Source organism: Mus caroli, unplaced genomic scaffold (assembly GCF_978045245.1).
Source record: "Mus caroli unplaced genomic scaffold, Mus_caroli_1 scaffold_5, whole genome shotgun sequence".
Lineage (NCBI taxonomy): Eukaryota > Metazoa > Chordata > Mammalia > Rodentia > Muridae > Mus > Mus caroli.
In genome coordinates this window covers 94,248,444-94,269,867 of record NW_028227260.1, presented here as the reverse complement: position 1 = coordinate 94,269,867, position 21,424 = coordinate 94,248,444, and the positions used below count along the sequence as shown (strand labels likewise).

At 45.0% G+C, this 21,424-nt stretch overlaps 2 protein-coding genes across 11 annotated transcripts in view; one reads left to right on the top strand and one right to left on the bottom strand.

Annotated features, from left to right (window-relative positions):
* Window positions 1-21,424, top strand: part of Ikbkg (inhibitor of nuclear factor kappa B kinase regulatory subunit gamma) — a 69,505-nt gene that overhangs the window by 19,696 nt on the left and 28,385 nt on the right. For 2 of the 10 annotated variants that reach the window (XM_085838138.1, XM_029473055.2), the window contains exons 1-2: window positions 15,070-15,181; window positions 18,257-18,396. The exons of 1 other annotated variant lie outside the window; for it this stretch is intronic. In XM_085838138.1, coding sequence (XP_085694264.1) covers window positions 18,358-18,396 — 39 coding nt within the window. In that variant the 5' untranslated portion in view covers window positions 15,070-15,181; window positions 18,257-18,357. Of the gene's footprint in view, window positions 1-15,069; window positions 15,182-18,256; window positions 18,397-20,100; window positions 20,293-21,424 lie in introns of those variants that run through there. 7 more of the 10 variants (XM_029473058.2, XM_029473057.2, XM_029473056.2 and 4 more) reach the window with 6 other exon arrangements.
* Window positions 411-20,106, bottom strand: G6pd (glucose-6-phosphate dehydrogenase). Its single transcript, XM_029473053.2, has 14 exons — window positions 19,995-20,106; window positions 19,285-19,444; window positions 18,547-18,674; window positions 6,048-6,085; window positions 5,840-5,948; window positions 4,796-5,013; window positions 3,245-3,403; window positions 2,892-3,017; window positions 2,491-2,584; window positions 2,184-2,370; window positions 1,682-1,917; window positions 1,508-1,584; window positions 1,316-1,408; window positions 411-1,215 (listed from the first exon to the last, which is right to left on the bottom strand). The coding sequence occupies exons 3-14, from the start codon at window positions 18,664-18,666 to the stop codon at window positions 1,125-1,127; spliced, it is 1,548 nt and encodes a 515-aa protein (XP_029328913.1). The 5' UTR covers window positions 18,667-18,674; window positions 19,285-19,444; window positions 19,995-20,106; the 3' UTR covers window positions 411-1,124.

The window sequence follows — 21,424 nt, the reverse complement described above, 5'->3', positions numbered from 1 at the left end:
CCTACCTATTCTGTCTATTACCTATTCATGGTGGTGGCATCTCTCCACCTTTCCTTGGTCTTGGGACTCCCCTCCATCAAATGTCAGGACTTTGGGCCTGGAAGTTTCAAATGTACTCTCAAGATAAAACATTTCCCCTCAACTTCTTAACTTTACCTTCTTTCTCTAGTCTGTCTATCTCAGAAGATTTCAAATTAAGAGACTGCTCTAGCATCAGCTTCAGGTGTTTCCTCAAAATATGTAGCCATTGTTGGACTATTTGGACTGTAGCTTCTAAGCAACTCTAGTATATGTTTGATCAGTTCTGTTCTTTTATAGAACCCTGAATAACAAATATGGGAAGTGGGGAAATAATAGGTCTCCCCTTCATGATCCTGGATGCAAGGAGAAAAGGACAAGGAGACAGGTAAAACAGTTTTGAGGATTTAATGGCAGGGTAGGGGTAGGAAAATTCTAGCTGCTGCTCTTGCCTTCCTTTGGTAAGGAGGCTGCCCATAGGTGGGATGAGGTTGACCATGGAGTATGGAATTGGTCAGGGGACATCTAGAGCCCCCAAAATATTGCTAGGCAGCATGAGGTCTCTTCCAGCTGGTGAGGAGGAATGTCTAGTAGCACTGAGGCTAGTGTGGCCATGGGCAGGTCCACTCACATAGGTATCCTTGACCACTTCCTTCAAGTTTTGAGGAGCTTGCCCATAGCCTCAGGGGAGTCTGGTTTGGTCTTTGTCCCTGAGGCCTAAGGCTCCTCCCCTTGTTCCTAACTCCTTTCTTAAGGAGTCCAGGGACAGGCATTCTTTCTGCAGGGGCTGGAGGGGAGGTGATTCAGGTCTTGTGGAAAGATGGGTGGCTCAGATAGGGCCAGTGGTGGCCCTGAAACCCTACAATGAGTTTTGAATGCCTGGTATTTGAGGAATGTAGCTGGGTTCAGTGGTGGTGGCAGTGGCAGCAACATAGGACAGAATGGTGGCCCAAGCCCAGGGACTAGAATGTGTATCTAAGGCGTATGGTCCCAAAGTCCTTCCAATATGGGGTCAATAGTCCTAATATAGGGTTAGATGGTGAGAAGGGCAGATGCAGAAAGGGTGGCCAGAAAAGGCAGAGTATAGATGGTGTAAGTTCCAGGGCTCAGAGCTTGTGAGGGTTCACCCACTTGTAGGTACCCTCGTACTGGAAGCCCACTCTCTTCATCAGCTCATCTGCCTCTGTGGGACCGCGGCTGGGAGGTAAAGGAGAGACATGAGTAACCTTTATCCTTGGTAATTCCCACTGCCCTGCTTCATTTGGCTTGGCCCTCTTAGCTCCCATCCTTCCCTTACCTGCCATATACATAGGGGATGGGCTGGGGCTTTTCTCGATCAATCTTGTGCAGCAGTGGTGTGAAGATACGCCAGGCTTCCCTGAGTTCATCACTGAAGGGATACAGTGTAGGATGGAGTGGAGGCACACAGGGACGGGGTGGGGGGACACCATCCCTCTTGCCTGACTGTGTTAGGCTGGGGGTTCCTCACCTACGGACAAAGTGCATCTGGCTCCCACAGAAGACATCCAGGATGAGGCGTTCATAGGCATCAGGGAGCTTCACATTCTGCAGGTTTGGGAAAGGGGGATGTTGCTGATACTACTGTACTCAGCCACCCAGGGCCTCCCTTAGGGCCTTGCCCAGATGGTCCTCCCTGTTGAACCTTGTATCTGTTGCCATAAGTTAGGTCCAGCTCCGACTCCTCAGGGTTAAAGAACATGCCAGGCTTCTTGGTCATCATCTTGGTATATACCGCCTCATTGGGCTGCACACGGATGACCAGCTCATTACGCTTGCACTGCTGGTGGAAGATGTCACCTGCCACGTCTCGGAACTGCAGTCTCACTTCAGCTTTGCGTTCATTCAGGGCTTTGCCACAGCGCAGGATGAAGGGTACCCCTAGAGGGCAGGGATGACCTCAGGGACTGGCTTTCCTAGTCTTGTGCTGTGTGTATGTGAGAGAGAGCTCCTGTGTCTGTGTATATGTGTGAATGTGTACATGTGGAATAAGTAATGACTAGGGTCATTTCCCACTTGTGGTAGCCCTCCTTCTCCAGCATCCCTTACCACTGAATACCATGTATTCATACCATGATCATAACAAGAAGTGTCTCTTTGAGGGCACACTTAACCCTGCCTTGCTGGATCCTAGAAATGTCACCTACCGTCCCACCGTTCATTCTCCACATAGAGGACAGCTGCTGCAAAAGTGGCAGTGGTGGACCCATGGGGTACTGTGGGGTCATCTAAGTATCCCTTGGCAGCTTCTCCTTCTCCATTGGGGTTCCCCACATACTGGCCAAGGACCACATTGTCAGTTTCCACCTCTGAGATACACTTCAACACTTTGACCTGGGAGAAAACCAATGCAGGTAACAGGGAGGATGTAGGACAAGAGCCCAGTGCCTTGTCATAGAATTACTTGTTATGGGGCATGACTGCTGGGGACCTGGTGGACATGCCTCCACCTACCTTCTCATCACGGACATCATCTGAATCTGTAGTGGCAGGCTTTTCCATGGCCACCAGACACAACATCTGCAGGAGGTGGTTCTGCATAACATCCCTAGTAGCAGAAGAGGCAGATGCTCTAGTTAAGTGCCATTTCCAGGGTGGGGCCAAGCGGATAACTAAGTTCTAGTTGCCCTAGGATTACCAAACAAGGTTTCCTAGTGACAAGCTGGAAAACCTTGGTTCCTTACCCCTAGCCTCTTCCCAGTATCCTAAGGCAAGTAAGTAGATACTAATCCTAACCCTTTGGGGTTTGGCTAGATGGGAGTTATACCCTTCATGGCTACCCCCAACAGGTCACTTGAACACTAGCCCTCATAGTGTGAAGATGAGCTGAGTTGGGGTAGGATATGGGTTCTTACCTGATGATCCCAAATTCATCAAAATAGCCCCCACGACCCTCAGTACCAAAGGGCTCTTTAAATGTGAGGATCACACAAGCAATGTTGTCTCGATTCCAGATGGGGCCAAAGATCCTGTTGGCAAACCTGTGGGAGGTTCGTTTAGAGGCTAGCATGAGAGACATTTTGGAAGGGCTCATAAATGGATGCTACATTTGGGATTCCACAGTATAGTGGCTGTATCTGAGCCAAGTACCAAGCTTAGTACCCTGGCCAGCATCTAGGAGGAATTTGACTTTGGGGCAGCAGGGCAGGTGGGGTTCCTTATATTGCCACCCTTGCCCTGGTTCCCTTCCACCCCATTCCCTGTGCACCTCAGCACCATGAGATTCTGGACCATCTCTTTGCCCAGGTAGTGGTCAATGCGGTAGATCTGGTCCTCACGGAAAAGAGAGGAGATGTGGTTCGACAGTTGATTGGAGCTCTGCAGGTCTCTCCCGAAGGGCTTCTCCACTATGATGCGGTTCCAGCCTCTGCTTGGAGCCCCCAATCATGTTATTTCCCAAACCTTTCCCAGGAACAGGCCTATGGCCATGTCATTCTGACCCTCACACCAGGGAGCAGGGCTTTCAGCCACTGTATTCTCAGGTGACTCAGGGAAGCTCTGCTGGCTACTATTGATCCTTATCCTGAATAGACAGCATCTTAGAAGCTTCCCTGACAACATGGTAGGGACTGGAACAACTCCAGGGATTTTTCCACCTTGGTGCTAGGGTAGCATGACCTTGTTCCCCACCTCCCAGTGCCAGACCCTCAGTGGGTCAGAAGTGGCCCAGCAGCCAACAGGAAAGAAGGCAGATGAGACGTCAAGGACACAGCTTCCTTACTAGTTTTACTTTAATTAGTCTCATGTATCCAAGGTTGGCCAAGAACTTGTTATGTAGTTAAGAATGACCTTAAATTGCTGCTTCTCCTGTTTCCACCTCCCAAGAGCTGAGGTCACAGGTACTGTACCATCATGTCTGGCTCCCCTCATTGGTTTTATGTTCTTGAAGTCTTAATTGTGTTTCTCAGGTTGTCCTGGAATTCCTGGGTTCAAAGGGTACTCCTTCCTCATCCCTTCAGTAGCAGGGACTAGAGTCACTGCCCAACGCAACTGACTTTAATTGATCTTACTTATTTTTTAAACTAGCTTTTATTTGTTTTTTTGAGACATATTCTTACTATGAAGACTAGAATGACTTCAAATTCAGTACGTATGTAGCCCAGGCTGGCCTTGACAACATAATGATCCTCCTGTCTCCTGAGTACTGGAATTACAACTGTGTGTCACTACACCTAGCTTATTTATTTATTTATTTTTTGTTTGAGACAGGCTCACTCACAGGTTAGCCTTGAACTCCAAGCAATCTTCTTGCTTCAATCTCCATCATGCTGAAATTATTTATGTGTCACCTTGCCCACATTTCCATAGATTTTAAAAGACCAGGTTTCTTTCTTTGCCACTCATAACAGAGTGCTAAAGTTGTTTTCTAAATTCAGGAGGAAGAAGAAGATGGCTTGCAGTCAGCAGTGCTCTCTTATGAAACAACACTGCCACCTTGTGGATCTGCTGAGGATTGGGGGTGGGGGAAGGAATTCTCACAATGAGCATCTGTTCTGTGGAGCAACACTGTCATTTTATGGTCCTGGTGGGAAATGTTGCAAGGGGCCACTATTTTGTAGTGAGAGCCTTGGAAGGTGGAGGCTGCCCAGTGTGTGTGGATAACCTGTTCCTTTTTTGGGGGGAGGGGTATGCTATTCCATATGGGCAACACACTAGGGGCATTCATCTTTGCAGCTTGCATAGACTGGCTTGACCTGGGGCTGTTTAGAATAGCAGAAACAGGAACAGACAGACAGGAGTGGAGAAAGACAGGTCTTACGTCTGACTCATGCAGGTCTCTTGAATGTTCTTGGTGACTGCTTCATAGACTGTGGGGGGCAAGGCCAGGTAGAATAGACGGTTGGCCTGCATCCCCTGGTGCAGGGCATTCATGTGGCTGTTGAGGTGTTTGTAGGAGGCTGGATCATCATACTGGCCAGCTACGTAGGAGTTACGGGCAAAGAACTCCTCCAGTTTGGTTCTTTCTTCTGGAGTGGCCTGGGGATACACAGACGAATGTCAACTTCTACTTTTCTCAAGAGTCTACAGTTGTTCTGCCCTAAAGGAATGGAAGATCTCTTTCTCTCTCTGTGCCTATCCCCCTCACTCTCTCAACAATTTCTTGTTCCACAGGTAAGGTGGGTTTTCCTTGAGTCCCTTGTCATTGCTCTACAAGCACAGGAGTTTACTTCATCATGGTAACTCTGTGTATCCACAGGCAGGGGGCTAAGGCACATAGCAGGAATATATGCAGGTGGGGCAAATCACTGGCACATTTTATGTATCCTTGGGGCCCTCATACCTAGAGTAGAAACTGGATTTCAGGAAAGTCTAACCTGAGAAAAAAGAATGATGGAGAAAGTTGTCTCTCCAAAATTACCACAGTAAATTATAGGTGGTGAGAAAATGTCAACATAGTGCAATTACTGTAGAAAAGAGGTACTTGGAAGGGTCCTTTCATCCAGCTACTGGCATGTCTCAGTGTGGTACCAGAGCATAGCAGGATGAAGCCAGAGTGGAGCTAGGAGACAGATATGAGGCTGAAGGGACCTTCTTCCTATCTTTGTTCAAAGGTCAGGAAGAAGGTGGCACAATTAAGTAGACACAACTTTTGTGTGGTTGGCAAGGGAAAGCAAGGATGTGAGGTGTCAGAGATTGAGTGTTCTGGGTGGCCCTGCCTGTTAGTAAGTCAAATGAGAAAGGAGGGAACTATTTCTTATGATGGGAATGGGGACATGTCTTCTCAAGGGATGCCTGGAGCTAGTCTTGCTGTGGAGTAGAAGAAAGGGCAGCACAAGGCTCCAGGATCCAATGTCACACTCACTTTAAAGAAGGGCTCACTCTGCTTTCGGATGTCATCCACTGTGAGTCGTGAGCGGGCATAGCCCACAATGAAGGTATCTTCGGGTAGAAGGCCATCCCGGAACAGCCACCTGAGGGTACAATACAGCTGTTTTCAGACTGGCTAGGGAAGGCCAAGGCCTGTACCTGGTAGAGAGTATTTTGGGGGGTAGTGTAGAAATATTACCTACCAGATGGTGGGATAGATCTTCTTCTTGGCCAGGTCACCCTGCAGAAGAAGAAACATGTCAGAAAGAGCTGACACAACCTAGATCATTCACCACCAGTGGTGATCTTAGTCCTCATTTGGGGTTACCACTCAGCTAGAAATATACCTACTATGCCCTCCCCATATATATCAGAGGATCTCTGAGACTTAAGCCTGTACCAGCCTTGTACCAATACAGATGAGTAGATGACACTGCTGGGTTCAAGATGAAACCCTAGACATCAAATTCATTAGAGCTTAAGGATGATAAAGGCAGCACATAAAAGAAAAACAAAACCTGTGAGGTAAGGCCTCAGATGTCACTGGAGCTAGAAGGCTATGAGATGGTCATTCAATTTGGAAAGTTAGAAAAATAATGGCAGGAAAAGTTAGATGATGCAGAATGAAGTCTTGTCTCTGTAACAAAGGCCAGATTTGGTGCTAATATACCCTCCCAATATATAGGGAGATACTGTTTCAAAATCACCTCTTCTAAACCAGAATTAAACAAAATAAGGTAGCAGTGAAAACATTCAATGGAAAAATTGGGCTGGAGAAGATGCTCAGTGATTTTGGAGTAGGCAAGGGTCCTCATTTCCACCCCCACACTACAAAAACAAACAAGCAAACAAACAGAGTAGAAAACTAACAAAAGAGTGCTAGAGGAGAGCTGTGAATTGCTATTTTCTTGATATGACAAGGCTGTGGTACACACGAAGCCACAGTAGCTGTAGTTGCCTGCATGAGATCAAGTTGGCCAGCATGCTGTGTGTGTGTAGTTCACAAGCTCCCACCCCTAGCTAAGGATCTGTTGGAAGCTGATGGCTGCTAGGGAATATAATTTTTCTTCATGGCCCCTTGGTAATTGCTCAAGGAGTGGATGATGGTTCCATGCTCATGAGCATGTAGGAAGCAATTATTGTACTTAATGGGTTATGACAAAAAGGAAAATTGGGTGGGGGATCGGGGAGATTGTCCAGAGGGGTTGAGAGAGAGAATGGAGGGTAGATATGCTTTAAATGCATTGTATACATGTATGAAATTCTCAAAGAATAAATTAAGAGCTATTAAAAAAAAAAACAAGCCAAAATAAAACCAAATTCCCCAAACATCAAACCAAACTAAACAACCAAAACAAGAAAGAAAAGCTGGGCTTCGTGGCACAGGTCTATAATCCCAGTACTTGGGTAGTTGGAGCAGGAGGATCTGGACTTCAAAGTCAGCCTTAGGTATATACCACAAGACCCTCTCCCTATCTCAAACACTATCACCACCACCTAAATCCAAAAAACCCAAAAAAACCCAACCCAGCCTAACAAAACCCTAACAAGTTAGAATGAGACATAGAATTTTGTTTGCTTTTTTCCAGATAGAGTTTCTCTGTATAGTCCTGGCTGTCTTCAAATTCATCCTGTAGACAAGGTTGAGCTTAAACTCACAGATATCCACCTGCCTCTGCCTCTGGAGTACTGGGATTAAATGTGTGTGCCACTATAGCCTAGCTGAGACACTGAATTAAATTTTTTATTTTAATTTTATTTTTTGAGACAGGGCCTTGCCATATAACCAAGGTTGGTACCGTCCATCCCCTACCCCCAAGTCTGGTTTTCTTTGTGTAGCTCTGGTTATCCTGGAAGTAGTTCTGTAGAACAGGCTAGCCTCAAACTCAAGAGAGCTCTACCTGCCTCTGTCTTCCAGTGCTGGGAATAAAGTCCCAGGTTGGTCTTAAATTCAGTATGTAGTCCTGGCTGGCCTCAAACTACAGACAACCCTCTTGTTTCAGCCTTCTTTGTAGTGAGATTACAAATGTGTGCCACCATGTTCAGCAAGATGGAAAAATGTCTTAAAAAGAAAAAAAAAAAAAGAGATCCAACCTAGGATATAGTGGAGGAATGGACCTAAGGGGTGGCAATGATACAAAGACAACTCCTGGCCTGAAAAGCATTGCTAATGGCTTCTACCAGAGTCAAGGAAGAGAGAATTCCACTCTGAAGTAAATTTCCCCTGAAGATAGAATAAAGGGGAATACTTCTAAGGGCACTTTGTGAACTTTAGTTCTACAACTTGATGACAAAGGCTGATGTAAAACTCTATTGATTGGTCGATTGTTTATTGAGTCAGAGTTTCTCTATATAGTCCTGGAACTCATTTGTCAGCTAGCCTGGCTGTACAGATGAACTACAGGTTCAACGAGGGTTCCTGTCTCAAAGAATAAAGGTAGCGAGAGCAATGACAAAATCAACCACTGAAAATCACATTAAAGGATTTAAAAATGGGCTGAAGAGATGCTCAGTATTAAGAGACTTGCTGGTTTTGTACAGAGTCCCAAGTTTGGTTTTCAGCATCCATATCAGGCAGCTCACAACTGCTTGTATCTTCAGTTCCAGGGAATTTAATGACACCTTCTGGCCTTTGTGGGCATCCATACACATGTGGCTGACTGGCTGGTACACAGACACATATATAAAAAACCATAAATCTTAAAAAAAAATTAGCTAGGTAGTGGTAGTGCATGCCTTTAATCTCTGTACTTGGAAGGCAGATGCAGGCGGATCTCTGAGTTTATAGCCAGCCTAGTCCACAGAATGAGTTCCAGAACAGCTAAGGCTATACAAAGAAACCAAGTCTACAAACAAAACCCAAAACCAATACCCCTCAAAAGAAATTAAATGAAAAATGTTGAAAAAACCATTGTGTGTGTATGTGGTGCTGGTGATTGAACTTAGGAAATCAAGCATGTTAGGCAAGTACTCAACTACTGAACTATATAGAGTCCCCGTCCTGGCTAGTTTTATGTTAACTTGATATAAGCTAGAGTCACCAGAAAGGAGGCGGCCTCAATTGAGAAAATACTCTCATAAGATCAGCCTGTAGGCAAGCCTGTGGGACATTTTTAAGTGATTGATGTGGGAGGGCCCAGCCCATTGTGGGTGGCACCAACCTTGACTGATGGTCCTGAGTTCTATAAGAAAACAGGCTGAACAAGCCAGTAAGAAATATCCCTCTATGTATCAGCTCCTGCATCCAGGTTCATTTCCTGACTTTCTTCAGTGATGGTCTATGATGTGGAAGTGTAAGCCAAATAAACCTTTTCTTCCTCAACTTGCTTTTGGTCATAGCAATAGAAACCCTAACCAGGACAGTCACAGATCTTATCCCTGGCTGACCTGGAACTTGCTGAGAACAGGATGGCCTCAAATTCACAGAAATCCACCTGTCTCTACTTCCTGGGATTAAAAAGGCATGTACCACCATGTCTGCCTATCTTTTGAGACAGAGTCTCAAAAACTTACTCAGGTTGGCCTGGAAGTTACGATTACAATAGGCCTTCTGAGAAATCTTCATTTCTGTGTATTGATTTTTAAAATACAGCAACTTTGTTAAGTTCAACAAATACAGATAAAGGGTTTCAGAAAAAAATTCTATTTAATTTTTTTAATCAAAGAGGGAATAAAATCTCTTTAATTTGACTTAGGACATCTACCAAACACCCTAAAAACACCATTCAAAATGGGGTATTGTTTACCTTTCTTGTTGCTATGAAAAAAATACCTGGCAGAAAGAAATTTAGGGGATGAACGGTTTATTCAGGTTTACAGTTTGAGGGAAGGCATGGTGATGGCAGTGTGAAGTTTGTGTTGTCAACAAGGAAGCAGAGAGATGAATATGGACACTTAGCTTACTTTCTCCAATTTCCTTTTGTTCACTCAGGGACACCAATCAATCGTGTGTTCTATGAAATTCATGGTGGGTCTCCCTTCTTCAGTTAAATTTCTCTTTAAACACAATCACAGACACACATCTAGGTGTCTATGAGAAAATTCTAAATGCTTGCTATTGTCTCTTTAGTCAGTCTTAAACTAAAAGCCCTGGATAGTGTCATCAGACAAGAAAATGAAAGTGGCCGGGTGGTGGTGGCGCACGCCTTTAGTCCCAGCACTTGGGAGGCAGAGGCAGGCGGATTTCTGAGTTTGAGGCCAGCCTGGTCTACAAAGTGAGTTCCAGGACAGCCAGGGCTACACAGAGAAACCCTATCTTGAAAAACCAAAACCAAAACAAAAAAAAAAAAAAAAAAAAAAAGAAAGAAAGTGGTATAAGGTTTGGAATAGAGGATAAAAACCTGTCATTATTAGATGATAGCTTGTTTATTAAAAAAATATACCTCAAATCAACCTACAGACTAATTATTAGAATTAATGAGAGTTTTTCCAAGTTGCTAGATTAAAAAAGTGATAGGAGTAGATAGAGATTTCTTAGGATATAAAGTCATAATCATAAGCCAGCATTGTACTGCAGCCTGTAATCATTGCATTCCACAAGTAGAGGCAGGAGGATAAGAACTTCAGGATTATCCTTGGATACATAGAGTTCAAGGTCTGCACTGGGGGTAGGGAATATAAGAGAGGAAAGAGAGATATGAAAAATATGAATGGCATGCATATGACTGGTTCAATATCCACTATTATGAAACAAAAGAAACGAAGGAAAATAGGCAAGCCTGGCATTACGACCTTAGTGGTAGGGTATGTGCTTTGCATGGGCAGGGCCCAGAGTATAATCCCTAGCACCAGAAAGACAAGTTTCAACCTTAGAGATAGCATTCACTAAACTTACCTGTATTCAGAATATCTAAGTAGCTCCTATGACACACTGAAAAACAATCTAACTGAAATGGGTAAAAGGTTTGGCCAGATGTTTCACCAGAATGGAAATGAATGGCCATAAAATACATGGGAAATGTTCAAGATCATCAGGTGTCAGAAAATGAAACTTTAACAAGACACTACTTCAGACTCATTAGAATGGCTGTAATACAAATGATGATAGTTGGTACATACTTATAGAACTCCCTTCCCGCAAAAAGCCAAAGCAACAGGAAGACCTAGTATTGGTATGGAACTCATAGACTGTGTGTAGAAACATGCAATGATTAAATCTAAAACAGCACGGCAGCCTCTTATCAGGTGAAGTAGCTATACATATCGAGGTGTTACTCCAGAGAAATAAAAGCAGGCAGCCAGCTGCCCAAAGATCTGTGCATGAATGTTCATGGCAGCTTTAATTTAAAATAGACCAGAAATGGTCAAATAAACCAGCATGCAGATGGACAAATTGTATATCTGTATTCAGCTACTCAGGAATGAGCTACTATTTCAGTGTTGGCAAATCTTAAAAATATATTACGATGAACCATCAAGCCAGACATAAGAGACTATATACTCATGAATTCACTTAAAAGCCCCGGAATGGACAACATTAGACTATTATGACAGGACTCGGATGAGTAGTTAGTTGCCTAGAGAGGTGGTAGACTGGCTGGCGAGGGGGATCCAAGAATTGTGTGGGAAGACAGAAATGTCCTAGATTAGGTCTTCAACAATATAGCTACCATTTATGCATTACAATATGTACCAAGAAAAGAGGGTGAAAATAATTGAGCAGGGGATGGAGAGGAAGTTTGACATTACTCCTAGGGAAACAATGGCTACAAAGTGGGGGCTCTTTGGGTACATACTTTTTTTTGCTGTAGCTTTGAGACAGGGTCTTGCTATGTAATCCTAGCTAGTTTTGAACTTGCTATGTTGCTCAGACTGTCTGTCCTTACACTCAAGGTAATCCTTTTGCCTCAGCCTCCTAAGTGCTGTGATTACAACTGTATACCAGTACACCTGGCTTTAGTTACTTAAAAAAAATTTTTTTGAGACTGGGTTTCCTATATCCTAGACTAGCATCAAGCTCATTATGTAGCCAAGGTAGCCCTGAACACCTAATCCTCCTCCTTCCACCTTTCTAGAATTACAGGAGAAGTATACCACCATATGTTTTACATTGTTTTAATTCAGGGTCTCATTATGTTGCTTAGGCAGGCTAGTTTTGAATGTCTTTCTTGAAGTGAATCTCCTGCTTCAGCCTCGGCAGTGCTAAGATTTTAGATGATAATACTCTGTTTCTTCTTTTTATTAAGTAATTATTTTGTTTTTAATTATGTGTATGGGTATGTTGAGGGGTGTATATGCACATAAGTACAGGTACCTATAGAAGGGAGAAAAGGGCACTGGATCCCCTGGATTGGGAGTTATAAGGAGTTATTAGCTGCCTGTTGTGGGTACTAGGAACTAAACTTGGATTTGAGCAAAAGTAGCAAATACTCTTAACCAATGAGTCATCTTTCAAGCCCCTTTCTTAATGGGGGGAGAAATTTACAAGGGTGTGCCAAGTTTGTGAAAAGTTGCCCAGCTGCACCCTTAAGGTCTGTGTTATTTTTGATGAAATATTCCAATAAGAATTATAAATATTTGAGGCTAAGGATATAGCTCAGTGGTCAAGTGTTAGGCAATGGGTTTGATCTGTAACACTGCAAAACTAATGAATAAACCAAACAGCACCCCCAAGAACCCACTGTAAATATAAGTAGATACAAGCTAACAACTTTTATTTACTAACAGTAAATAAAACTCATGTATTAGTGAGTTGGAAAAATTAGCAATTTAAAACAATACCATTTACAAAAGTAAATATTATAAAGAACCTAGACATAAGTTCACGATCCTCATTTCCAAGCTAATGTGCACACTCAGTTCCGTATCGCAGTCATCAGTAACAGCCCAACATGCTTTCATTTTGTACCCTGCCAAACCAGGTACAAGAAGAAGGGGCAGAAATGACTACCAATCTCTTGGAATAGAGTAGGGCATTTGCCCTTTCATCTCAAACCCTATAATTAGGAACGTGGGAGCAGTGTGAACCCATGCTACACAGGATAGTACTACTTCATGGGGAGAGGTGAGCAAGTGCAACTGAAGTCAGGCACTGGTCCCATCTATATCCTAATTCACTCTCTACAGAAAAAGCAACTCTGGTTTTAAGAACCTGAATATCTATACAAAAGTAATTTGCTGAAACTTTTACTACAGGTATATCTAATTAAAACTCAAAACACCACTTTCTAACAAGGCATTTTGGCACTAATTTCTCAGGTGTTTGGGATGAGGTTTTAGATGCAGTGGGTCTGGGTGGCATGAACCTTGCAAAATTTAAATAAGCTATGCAGAATACAGCTAGAACAATCCTTCTTTACCTGGCTGGGATCACCATGACCTGGAAAGATGCTGGGCTCCATGGATCAGGGACCCCCAGAGAGTGAACTGCTGTTCTCTCTCTTTTATTTATTTATTTATTTATTTATTTATTTATTTATTTCTTTATTTCTTTACCTGGCTGGGATCACCATGACCTGGAAAGATGCTGGGCTCCATGGATCAGGGACCCCCAGAGAGTGAACTGCTGTTCTCTCTCTTTTATTTATTTATTTATTTATTTATTTATTTATTTATTTATTTATTTATTATATGTGAGTAGCTGTCCTCAGATACTCCAGAAGAGGGAGTCAGATCTCATTACAGATGGTTGTGAGCCACCACGTGGTTGCTGGGATTTGAACTAGGGACCTTTGGAAGAGCTGTCGGTGCTCTTAACCACTGAACCATCTTGCCAGCCCGCTGTTCCCTTTAGTACAGTATTTAATAGGCAACTTTCTGTTATCACAGGTAGACTAATATGCAGCATAGCCCAAGCTGATTACATAGCCTAAGCTGACTAGCTCTTTAAAATGAAGTGGTGGCGCTGGGAAGGTTGCTTGGTGCTTAAGAGCACTAAGCTACTCTTTCAGAGGACACTAGTTTCATTTCCAGCATCCATATGGTGGTTCACAACCATCTGTAATTCCAGTTTTAGGGATCTGACCTCTGAGAGCACCAGACATGCAAGTGGTACAGACATACATGCAGGCAAAATACCTATGTACATAAAATGAATAAAATAAAATCAAAACATTGTAGTGGTAATACCATTTTGATCCAAACTTCAAAAATGACTAAGCCAGATGTACTACTAGTATATACCTGTAATCTCAGTACTTGGGAGGCTGAGACAGGAGAATAACAAGTTCAAGGTCAGCCCAGGAAACGTAGTGAGACCCTGTCTCCAAAAAAAAAAAAAAAAAAAAAAAAAAGGGAGCAGCAGAGGCTTAGGGAAGGCTGAGGCTGAGTAGCAGACTTGCTTAGCATATTAACAAACAAAAGAGAGTGAACCATGTAGCTGCACTGATGAGCCCATTTCTATGGGAAATGGCAGTTCTGGATAAGGATGGTTATGGGCACTCAGGGATTCCCATGGCTTGAATGTTTGTTCTCAGGGGTTTGCTGAGTGACCGGTCCATGGAATCAATTGTGTGCATGTCATTTCTAGGTTCTTCTGGGTTCCCAAAACTTCCATAGAGGGCTGTTGCCAAACTCTAACACCTTGTATTGGTATGAGCGAGCAATTCAGTGCCCATGTCTGTCAACTGCTCAGAATTAAAGTCCTGAGCATTGGCGAGTGGGTTCCTATGATAACTGCTACCTTCTATATGAACTTCTGGGAGTCTGAGCCCAATGGCCAGTAAGTAACTTCAATGCTATGACTATCTTTAGGAAAATATCTAAGACTTGCTGCCAGTTGGGCTTCTATTGCTCTGGAGCCTCCTCATCTGTCACTTCCTCATGTGATACCAAGCACGGCCACCTGAGTGGCCTAATTACTGTCCCCCAAATCACTCTGCTGGGCAAAGCTTTTACTCTGTTGTGCAAGATGGTTGCCCTTATAGGTCCCACAAAGCTCAGCATAGACAAGTCCAATTCTGGGCCAGGATTTCCCCCCAGGATGGTTCTTCGTTCCTCAGAATGCTCTCAATGCCTGCCTCTATGATCTTCCATCAGTGGGATGTGGGTTACTGCTCATGTTCAGAGGGTTTTAGCCTGTCCTCACACACTCTGGAAAGGGCTGGCTTGCTGGGAACTAGAAACTAAAAGAAACAATGAGAACCCTGGCTTGTAGACTTTTCTAAGCAGGCGGTGTTTGCTTATGATCAAATTCCAACTAACTGGGAGGAATCAGTACAGACTCTAGCCAATGTGTTGGTGGCAGGGGACTGGTCTGCTGAGTCACAGTTGCCCCACACCCAGAGCTGTTTGTTCTTGTTCTCTTTGGGATTAACAAGACATAGAACCTGCTCTCCTTGTTTTGGCTCAGCCTGCAACTGACAGTCTGCCTGGCTTCAAGTCACCCAAGGGAGGTGAGGTAGGACTAAGGACAGTGGGGGTGGGAGGTAGTCATTCTGCTCAGGGATGGGATGACCCTGTCTTTCCTGTTGGCTTCATGACTCTCACTAAACTCCTCTGAAGTAAGGAACATGAGAAGAACTAAAATCTAAACTTAACATGTGTGGGAGTAGGGGCAATTAGAGAGACAGCTGGAAGTCTCTCATCTTTGCCACCCCCTCATATTGCCCAAGTACCATGGCAGGGGAAGGATCTACCTAAGGGTATGTGGTGAATTAGGAGAATTAAGACATGATTAAGATCTCTAGCCACAGACATCTGGCCAGATAAAGGCAAAGAGACCCTGAGTACACGTGGTCTATAGTTAGCTGAGGTTTGGGTTCTTGTTTTTTGAAGTCAAATCATACCCAGCCTTTTGTTTGGGAGAAATTCGAGTGAAGGCCTTGCAGGAGTGAGGCACTCAGTTCCCAAGAGTTGTTGGGGATGAGGGACCCACCTAGCTTTCCAAGACAGAGTTCTAGACTGTGAAGACTGTGACTGAGGATCCGCTATTTTCCAGGCACTGATATGAGATATGAGGTAGGTCTCAGCTAAAAATCTAACAAAAGGCCTCCTTCTTACACCCTGGGACTCTGTGAGTCACCAGGCTTTTGGGAGAATGCCAAGGTCATCATGACACAGCAAGAATCTTACCAGCTCAAGGGAGAAGTCAGCTCTGAAATGACCCAAGTAGAGGGATGGGCTGGGACTGCCAGGTCACTCCTCACACAGTCCTGTCAGCAGGATGGACCTTGAAGTGCTCACTGAGTCTATGGGTGTCACATAGGCTAGGTAGGGAATCAGATGTCTTGAGAGATGGGCCCGTAGTGAGCTCATCTGCCCATGTGGACTCCCAGACCTACTCCATTTTTTCTGCATAGGAGAAAGACTCACTCTCTAGCTTCACCAAGGTCCTATTGGCTGGGGGAGATGCCCTTCTAGGCTCAGTTCCTTCCCTGCACTGGTCCATAAGGAGTGGGACAGTAAGGATTTCTGTTCACTTTCTTGTTGGGGTGGGAGTTCTGAGAAGAGGAATGGCTACAGTGAGGCACATTGAGAATGTCCCCACCAAGGAAGCTGGGTACATGTGTAAGGACTGGGTAAGGACCTGGGGAGGAAGAAGGGGCAGAGGATGGCTACTTAGGATCAACTTGGCCTAGTTTGTTCCAGTTTCCTAGGCTTGAGGCCTGCCAGCCACTAGCTTCCTTTTAGTTTCTAGGTCACACTGAGTTTGTTCCAAACTTAGAGGGCAGTTGCCCTTATCCTCAACTTGCCTGGCTCTTTAGGTCCTCTTGGGACCTGTGTGTTGCAGGGGCCTTAGTACACAAGAACCCATTTGTGACTTGTTACATGCAGCTCCCCAAAGTACACTGTCCCCACAAGGAGGATAGGAACTGAGACTATTGTGTGATGGGAGACACTTGACTGCTCTGTTTAATGAATGGAGAACTTGCAGGTGTCCTAGATCAGATAGCACCTTGCCCGCCTCCTGCATTTAGTGAAGTATCAGGCAGGAGCTACTCTAGGGGCTAAGCATAGGGTCTGTCTGTCTGTCTGTCTGTCTGTCTCAGGACCTCTGAGAGGAACAGAAAGAAACAATGCTGCTTTTTAGAAAATCTCTTTCTTCCCCACTCCCTTTTGCTGGAACTAATACTTCCTATTTCTACCCTGGAAGCCCGGGTTCTTACTCCAGAGCAGAGGAGAGCAAAGGGGAACCATACTGATTGCAGTGAAAGGAAGTTGCTCAACTTGAGGCTAGAATTCACATAATTAGCCTAGGATAAAGCCAGAGAAGCTGCCTGGTTTTTGTTTGTTAGATGAAAAACACCAGGGTTCAGAGAAATGTAGACATTTGTTCCAGGTCACATAATAAGTTATCAACAAGATGTCTAAGAGTTCATGTCCTACAGTTAAAAATGATCTTTGATGACTGGGTTATTGTTGCTGCATGCTTATGAAAGCATGGGTGGGGCAGGGGAAATAATCTTCAGTTACTTTCTCTTCCAGTTGGCCCTTTAGACTGAAAGCAGAATCCTACATGCTAAGGTCTGTGGCAGATACATGCATAGCTCCTTTAAGGGGACTAGGCTAGAGACAGGGCTGAGGGTAGGGCTGCTGTATTGTGTGTTCCGACTAAGTACCTCCCTTAGGTCTTAGAGCTACAAGGAGCCAGGGGACAGTGCTTTGGTTTGTCTCTCCCTTCCCCTTTCAGTGGCAGGGCCCTTCTCCTCATCTTGTTTCTGCATTCCTTTTCTAAGTTCTGCCACTCCCATTTTTGCTCAGAAATATAAGGCAGACAACAAACAAGTTTGGCAAAGGGGGTGGCATGTTCTGATCTCCATTTTTTGGGGAGTACTGCGATTGAACCTAGGGCCTCATGCATATGAGGTTAGGGCTTTACCACTGACCTACAGCTGTAGCCCTTGGTGAATGGAAATGCTCTGTGTGAACAAAAAACCACAGAGCTCCTCCAGCATTGAGGGGTTCAGGGTGGAAGGTGCTGAGCCAGTGGCTACCCTTCCAAGAACACACTATTTCTGATGAAGTTCTTGTCCAAGATTACACAATAAGTTAATAGTGAAGATGGTCACACGAGGGTGAGCTGATTCCAGGGTTAAAAGCAAGCAATTGAGTTTACCTTTGCCATTGAACACTGGCCACTGAACGTGCCCTGCTGCCACATAGCACATAAAGGGGTGATTTGGTCTAAGCCCATGTATTTACTAAGCCCCCACCTGCTCCACTCTTACTGTGTACTATCAATACAACACCCCTCTGACTGCTTCTGTTCTTCAGTTTTTCCTAACAGAGCACAATGGTAGTTGTTCCAGTTGGACAACTGGGACTAGGTGGGATGAACAGAAATTTGCAGTAGGCTTTGGAAGATATGGCAAAGAGGAGGTGTTTATCCCCAGAGAACTTCATGCCGTAGAAAGAAAAGAGGGAGAGGCAGGACCTCAGACTCTTCCACTGAAATTAACAGTAATATTTATCAAATTACAGATTCATTAAAATTAGAATTTTCCCTGATTGCACATCAGTTTTTTTCATCCAGGAGGAAGAAGTGCAACTGGGTGGTGCTTTAGAACCTGGATGATCCAAGTCTGGTCTACATTCAATGGCTGAGCACAGATTTCTGAAATGTGACACAAGTACATGTATATCAGGTACTGCTGTGATAATCAGGACACACAGGTGGGAGTATATGCCATAGAGTTCAACCTAGTAGAACTTGTGGGTACCTCAGCAGTTCCGTCAGTTGGGAAAGTTGAGATACAGAGAAAGAAGTGCCTTGCACAATGCTATATTTGATCTTTTAGTCTCGGGGCCTGAAGGGAGACTCACCGATGCACCCATGATGATAAATATGTGTGTATCAGCTTGGTGGAAGGCATCACCCTTGTACAACTCTTCCCTCAGGATCCCACACACCTGGGTCCGGCTCAGGGCCACCTGCTCTGCCATGATGTTTTCTGGTGGAAGAAAGACTCATTGATATGGTAGGAGAACGGAAGAGCATTGACAACTTAACCTTATCCAAGGGTCTTTTGGGTTCTCACCAGGCTGGTGACGATTACTAAAACCACTGGCTGGGGAATGCTCTGTGTGTGTGTGTGTGCGCGCGCGCGATGCGTTCGGAGACTCAGAAACTGCTGCCTCTGAGCTCCAGCCATAACCTCCAAAGTTGCCTTCGCTAGGGGCTGTACATTACGAAAGTACTAAAGCTTTAATATAATTCCCCTCACTCTGGGCAGCTAGCTAAAATCTAGTCACGGCATCACACTCTGTATATGGGACCAGAGTCGGGTACTCGGGTGTCTGCCAGAAACTCCACAATGAACTGAGCACGTTTGATTGTGCAGATGATGGAGTTCAGCTCCGGCTCTCTTCTGGCCCAGTTGGGTGATCCCGTAAAGTCCCTTCTCTTCTAAAGATCTAGTCCTCATGGGCCCAATGCGGGGAAAGTGCGGGATACAAAGGGATGGGTTAAAACCTCGTAGATTAGCGCGCATCAAAGGGACACGCGACGTACAAGCGTGAAGCATGTCCCTCCACCGATATGCTTTCAGACCACCCCTTTACCTGAGTTTAGTTGCCGCTGCCAAACACGTTCACAGATCTGTAGTGCTCAGCCAGTTTCCGGGGGCTAAGCTTCGCTGGCCCATTTAACGCAAGAGGGCGTGTGCTTTGACTGAGCTGACCCGCCTCAGGAGAGGCAGGAGGGGAGGAGCTTCGGGCTAGTCTATCATTGTGGGAGGAGAGAAGAGTAGAGGTAAATGCGCGCGCATCCCTGGCTAGCCCCGCCCTTTGGCCTTCCGGGATGCCGCTGCCGCGAGATCTCAAAGTCTCGTCATAGGTGCAACGCCACACAGTTCTCCTGGGTTCCCGTCTCCTGGGTTACCCAGCTAATAATTATGTATGGCCTAGCTTTCCGCTGGACCTTTGAGGCCCTGCACCTTCCCGGATGACCCCACTTCCGTTAGCAGCATAGCCACGCCTTCCCTAGCTGCTAGTTTGGCTTTGAAGCTGGACTTTCGCAGCTTCCTCTAGGCTTTTTCCTTGGGGGGCGGGGGGGTCTAGCGGCAGAGAGCCCAGTAGCAGGACCAGACTGAAACTTGGGTGTTTTAGTGCGGAGGCGGTGCCTTGAAAATGGGGTAGGGGCGAGTGTGGGTGTGGTGACGCACTACTTTAATCCCAGCAGACGGGGAAAAAAGGCAGGTAAATCTCTTGAGTTCGAGACCCTGGTCTTGTAGGACCCTGTCTCAAAAAAAAAAAAAGTGTGTGATGTTTACCAGTGAGGAGAGCTCTGGTGTTCTGCTGGCCGACGTTGGCTGGCGACCTAAGACTTTTCTTTGGAACAGAGTATGGCACTGTGGGGTTTTGATTCGCCGGTTAATCTCCAAGCCTTTGAGTCTGTGTTTTACTTCCGGATCCCGCTCTTACGACACCGGAAGCCGGAAGTGGAGTTTTCCACTGCAGAGAAAGGAAGGGTGACCGCCTGACTAGGACTTTCTAGGAGCTCCGGTTCTGTCGGAGCGGTCGGATCCCTCTGCTCCTGCCCTCTTCACTTCTGGCCGACTCTGCTGACAGGTGTGGTCCTCTTCTCCAAAGACAGGGCTCCATCGGTGGCTGTTTCGTAGCTTCCGAGACTCCAGAGGTCCACACCCTTCCCCCCACCTTAGGCCCAGTTTGTTCTGCCGCAAGCTTCAGTTATTCGCTTCCCAGATTACTTAGGTGGCTAGTCGGATTGAATCTGTCCTTCCCTTCACTGCAGCTGTCGCCTAAGGGCTTGGCCCCTAGTGCTAGAACTCTATAGTTAGGAGACATTTTCTGTTGATCAAATTTTCTGAAACACTTTTTGCACTGTAGACCAGGTAGACCTCGAACTCAAAGTTCTGCCTCAGCCTTTGGAGTGCTAGAGCAACAGGTGTTCGCCATCAGGCTAGGCTGTTTATCAAACTTGAGTGCATTTGAAGTCTTTAAAAAGTTTTCAAGTGTACCTTCACAACTAAAGATCTTACCTTCTGCACCTCAGTTTACTTTGCAAATGATTCATAGTAATCTGTTTGCCTGTCCTCATAACATTTAACTGACCTGAGAATGAATGTGTTGTCTTGGCATTTCCTAGGAAAAAGGAAGGATCAGGGAGGGCAAGGGAGAATAGTTGGTGGAGAGGAAGGAAGGAAGGAAGGAGTATAGGTGGTATAGGATCTTGTAGGCTGTTGTATGGACTTTGTTTTTTACACTAGGAGAAATGAAAACTCTGAAAGAGTTCATGGTAGAGAAGAGAAGTAGTTTGAGTTATTTTTGAGGTAATTGGCCCCAGTGGGGCCAATTGACTGCAAAGGGCCATTGAAAAAGCAAAGCATGGTGATCTGTAAAGAGATTATTGCAGTAATGCAGGTGAAAGATGATAGCGTTGTCAGCCTTGTATTACTGAAAAAATTTAAAATGTACAAAAGTAGAAATAATAATATAGTAAGTTCTATGTACACATTTCTTAGCTGTAACTATCAGCTCATAGTTAACTTTAATTCACACCCCATTACAGTCCTCTACCATGATTATTTTCTTTTCTACAGAAGATGTTATTTTATGTGTATAGGTGCTTTGCTATGCTTTCCTAGTGCCCAAGGAAGTCAGAAGAAGGTTTCAGATCCCCTTGGATTGGAGTTACAGATGTTTGTGAGCCACAGCTGCAACAACAGCAAGTGCTCTTAAT

Excerpts from the sequence above, each read along its gene's own strand:
- G6pd (XM_029473053.2), bottom strand. The coding sequence starts at position 18,666 with ATGGCAGAGCAGGTGGCCCTGAGCCGGACCCAGGTGTGTGGGATCCTG. Across the intron at positions 2,371-2,490 it reads ATGATGTCCGTGATGAGAAG|GTCAAAGTGTTGAAGTGTAT; the intron begins GTAGGTGGAGGC and ends GTTTTCTCCCAG. Across the intron at positions 1,216-1,315 it reads ATCCCCTATGTATATGGCAG|CCGCGGTCCCACAGAGGCAG; the intron begins GTAAGGGAAGGA and ends TTTACCTCCCAG.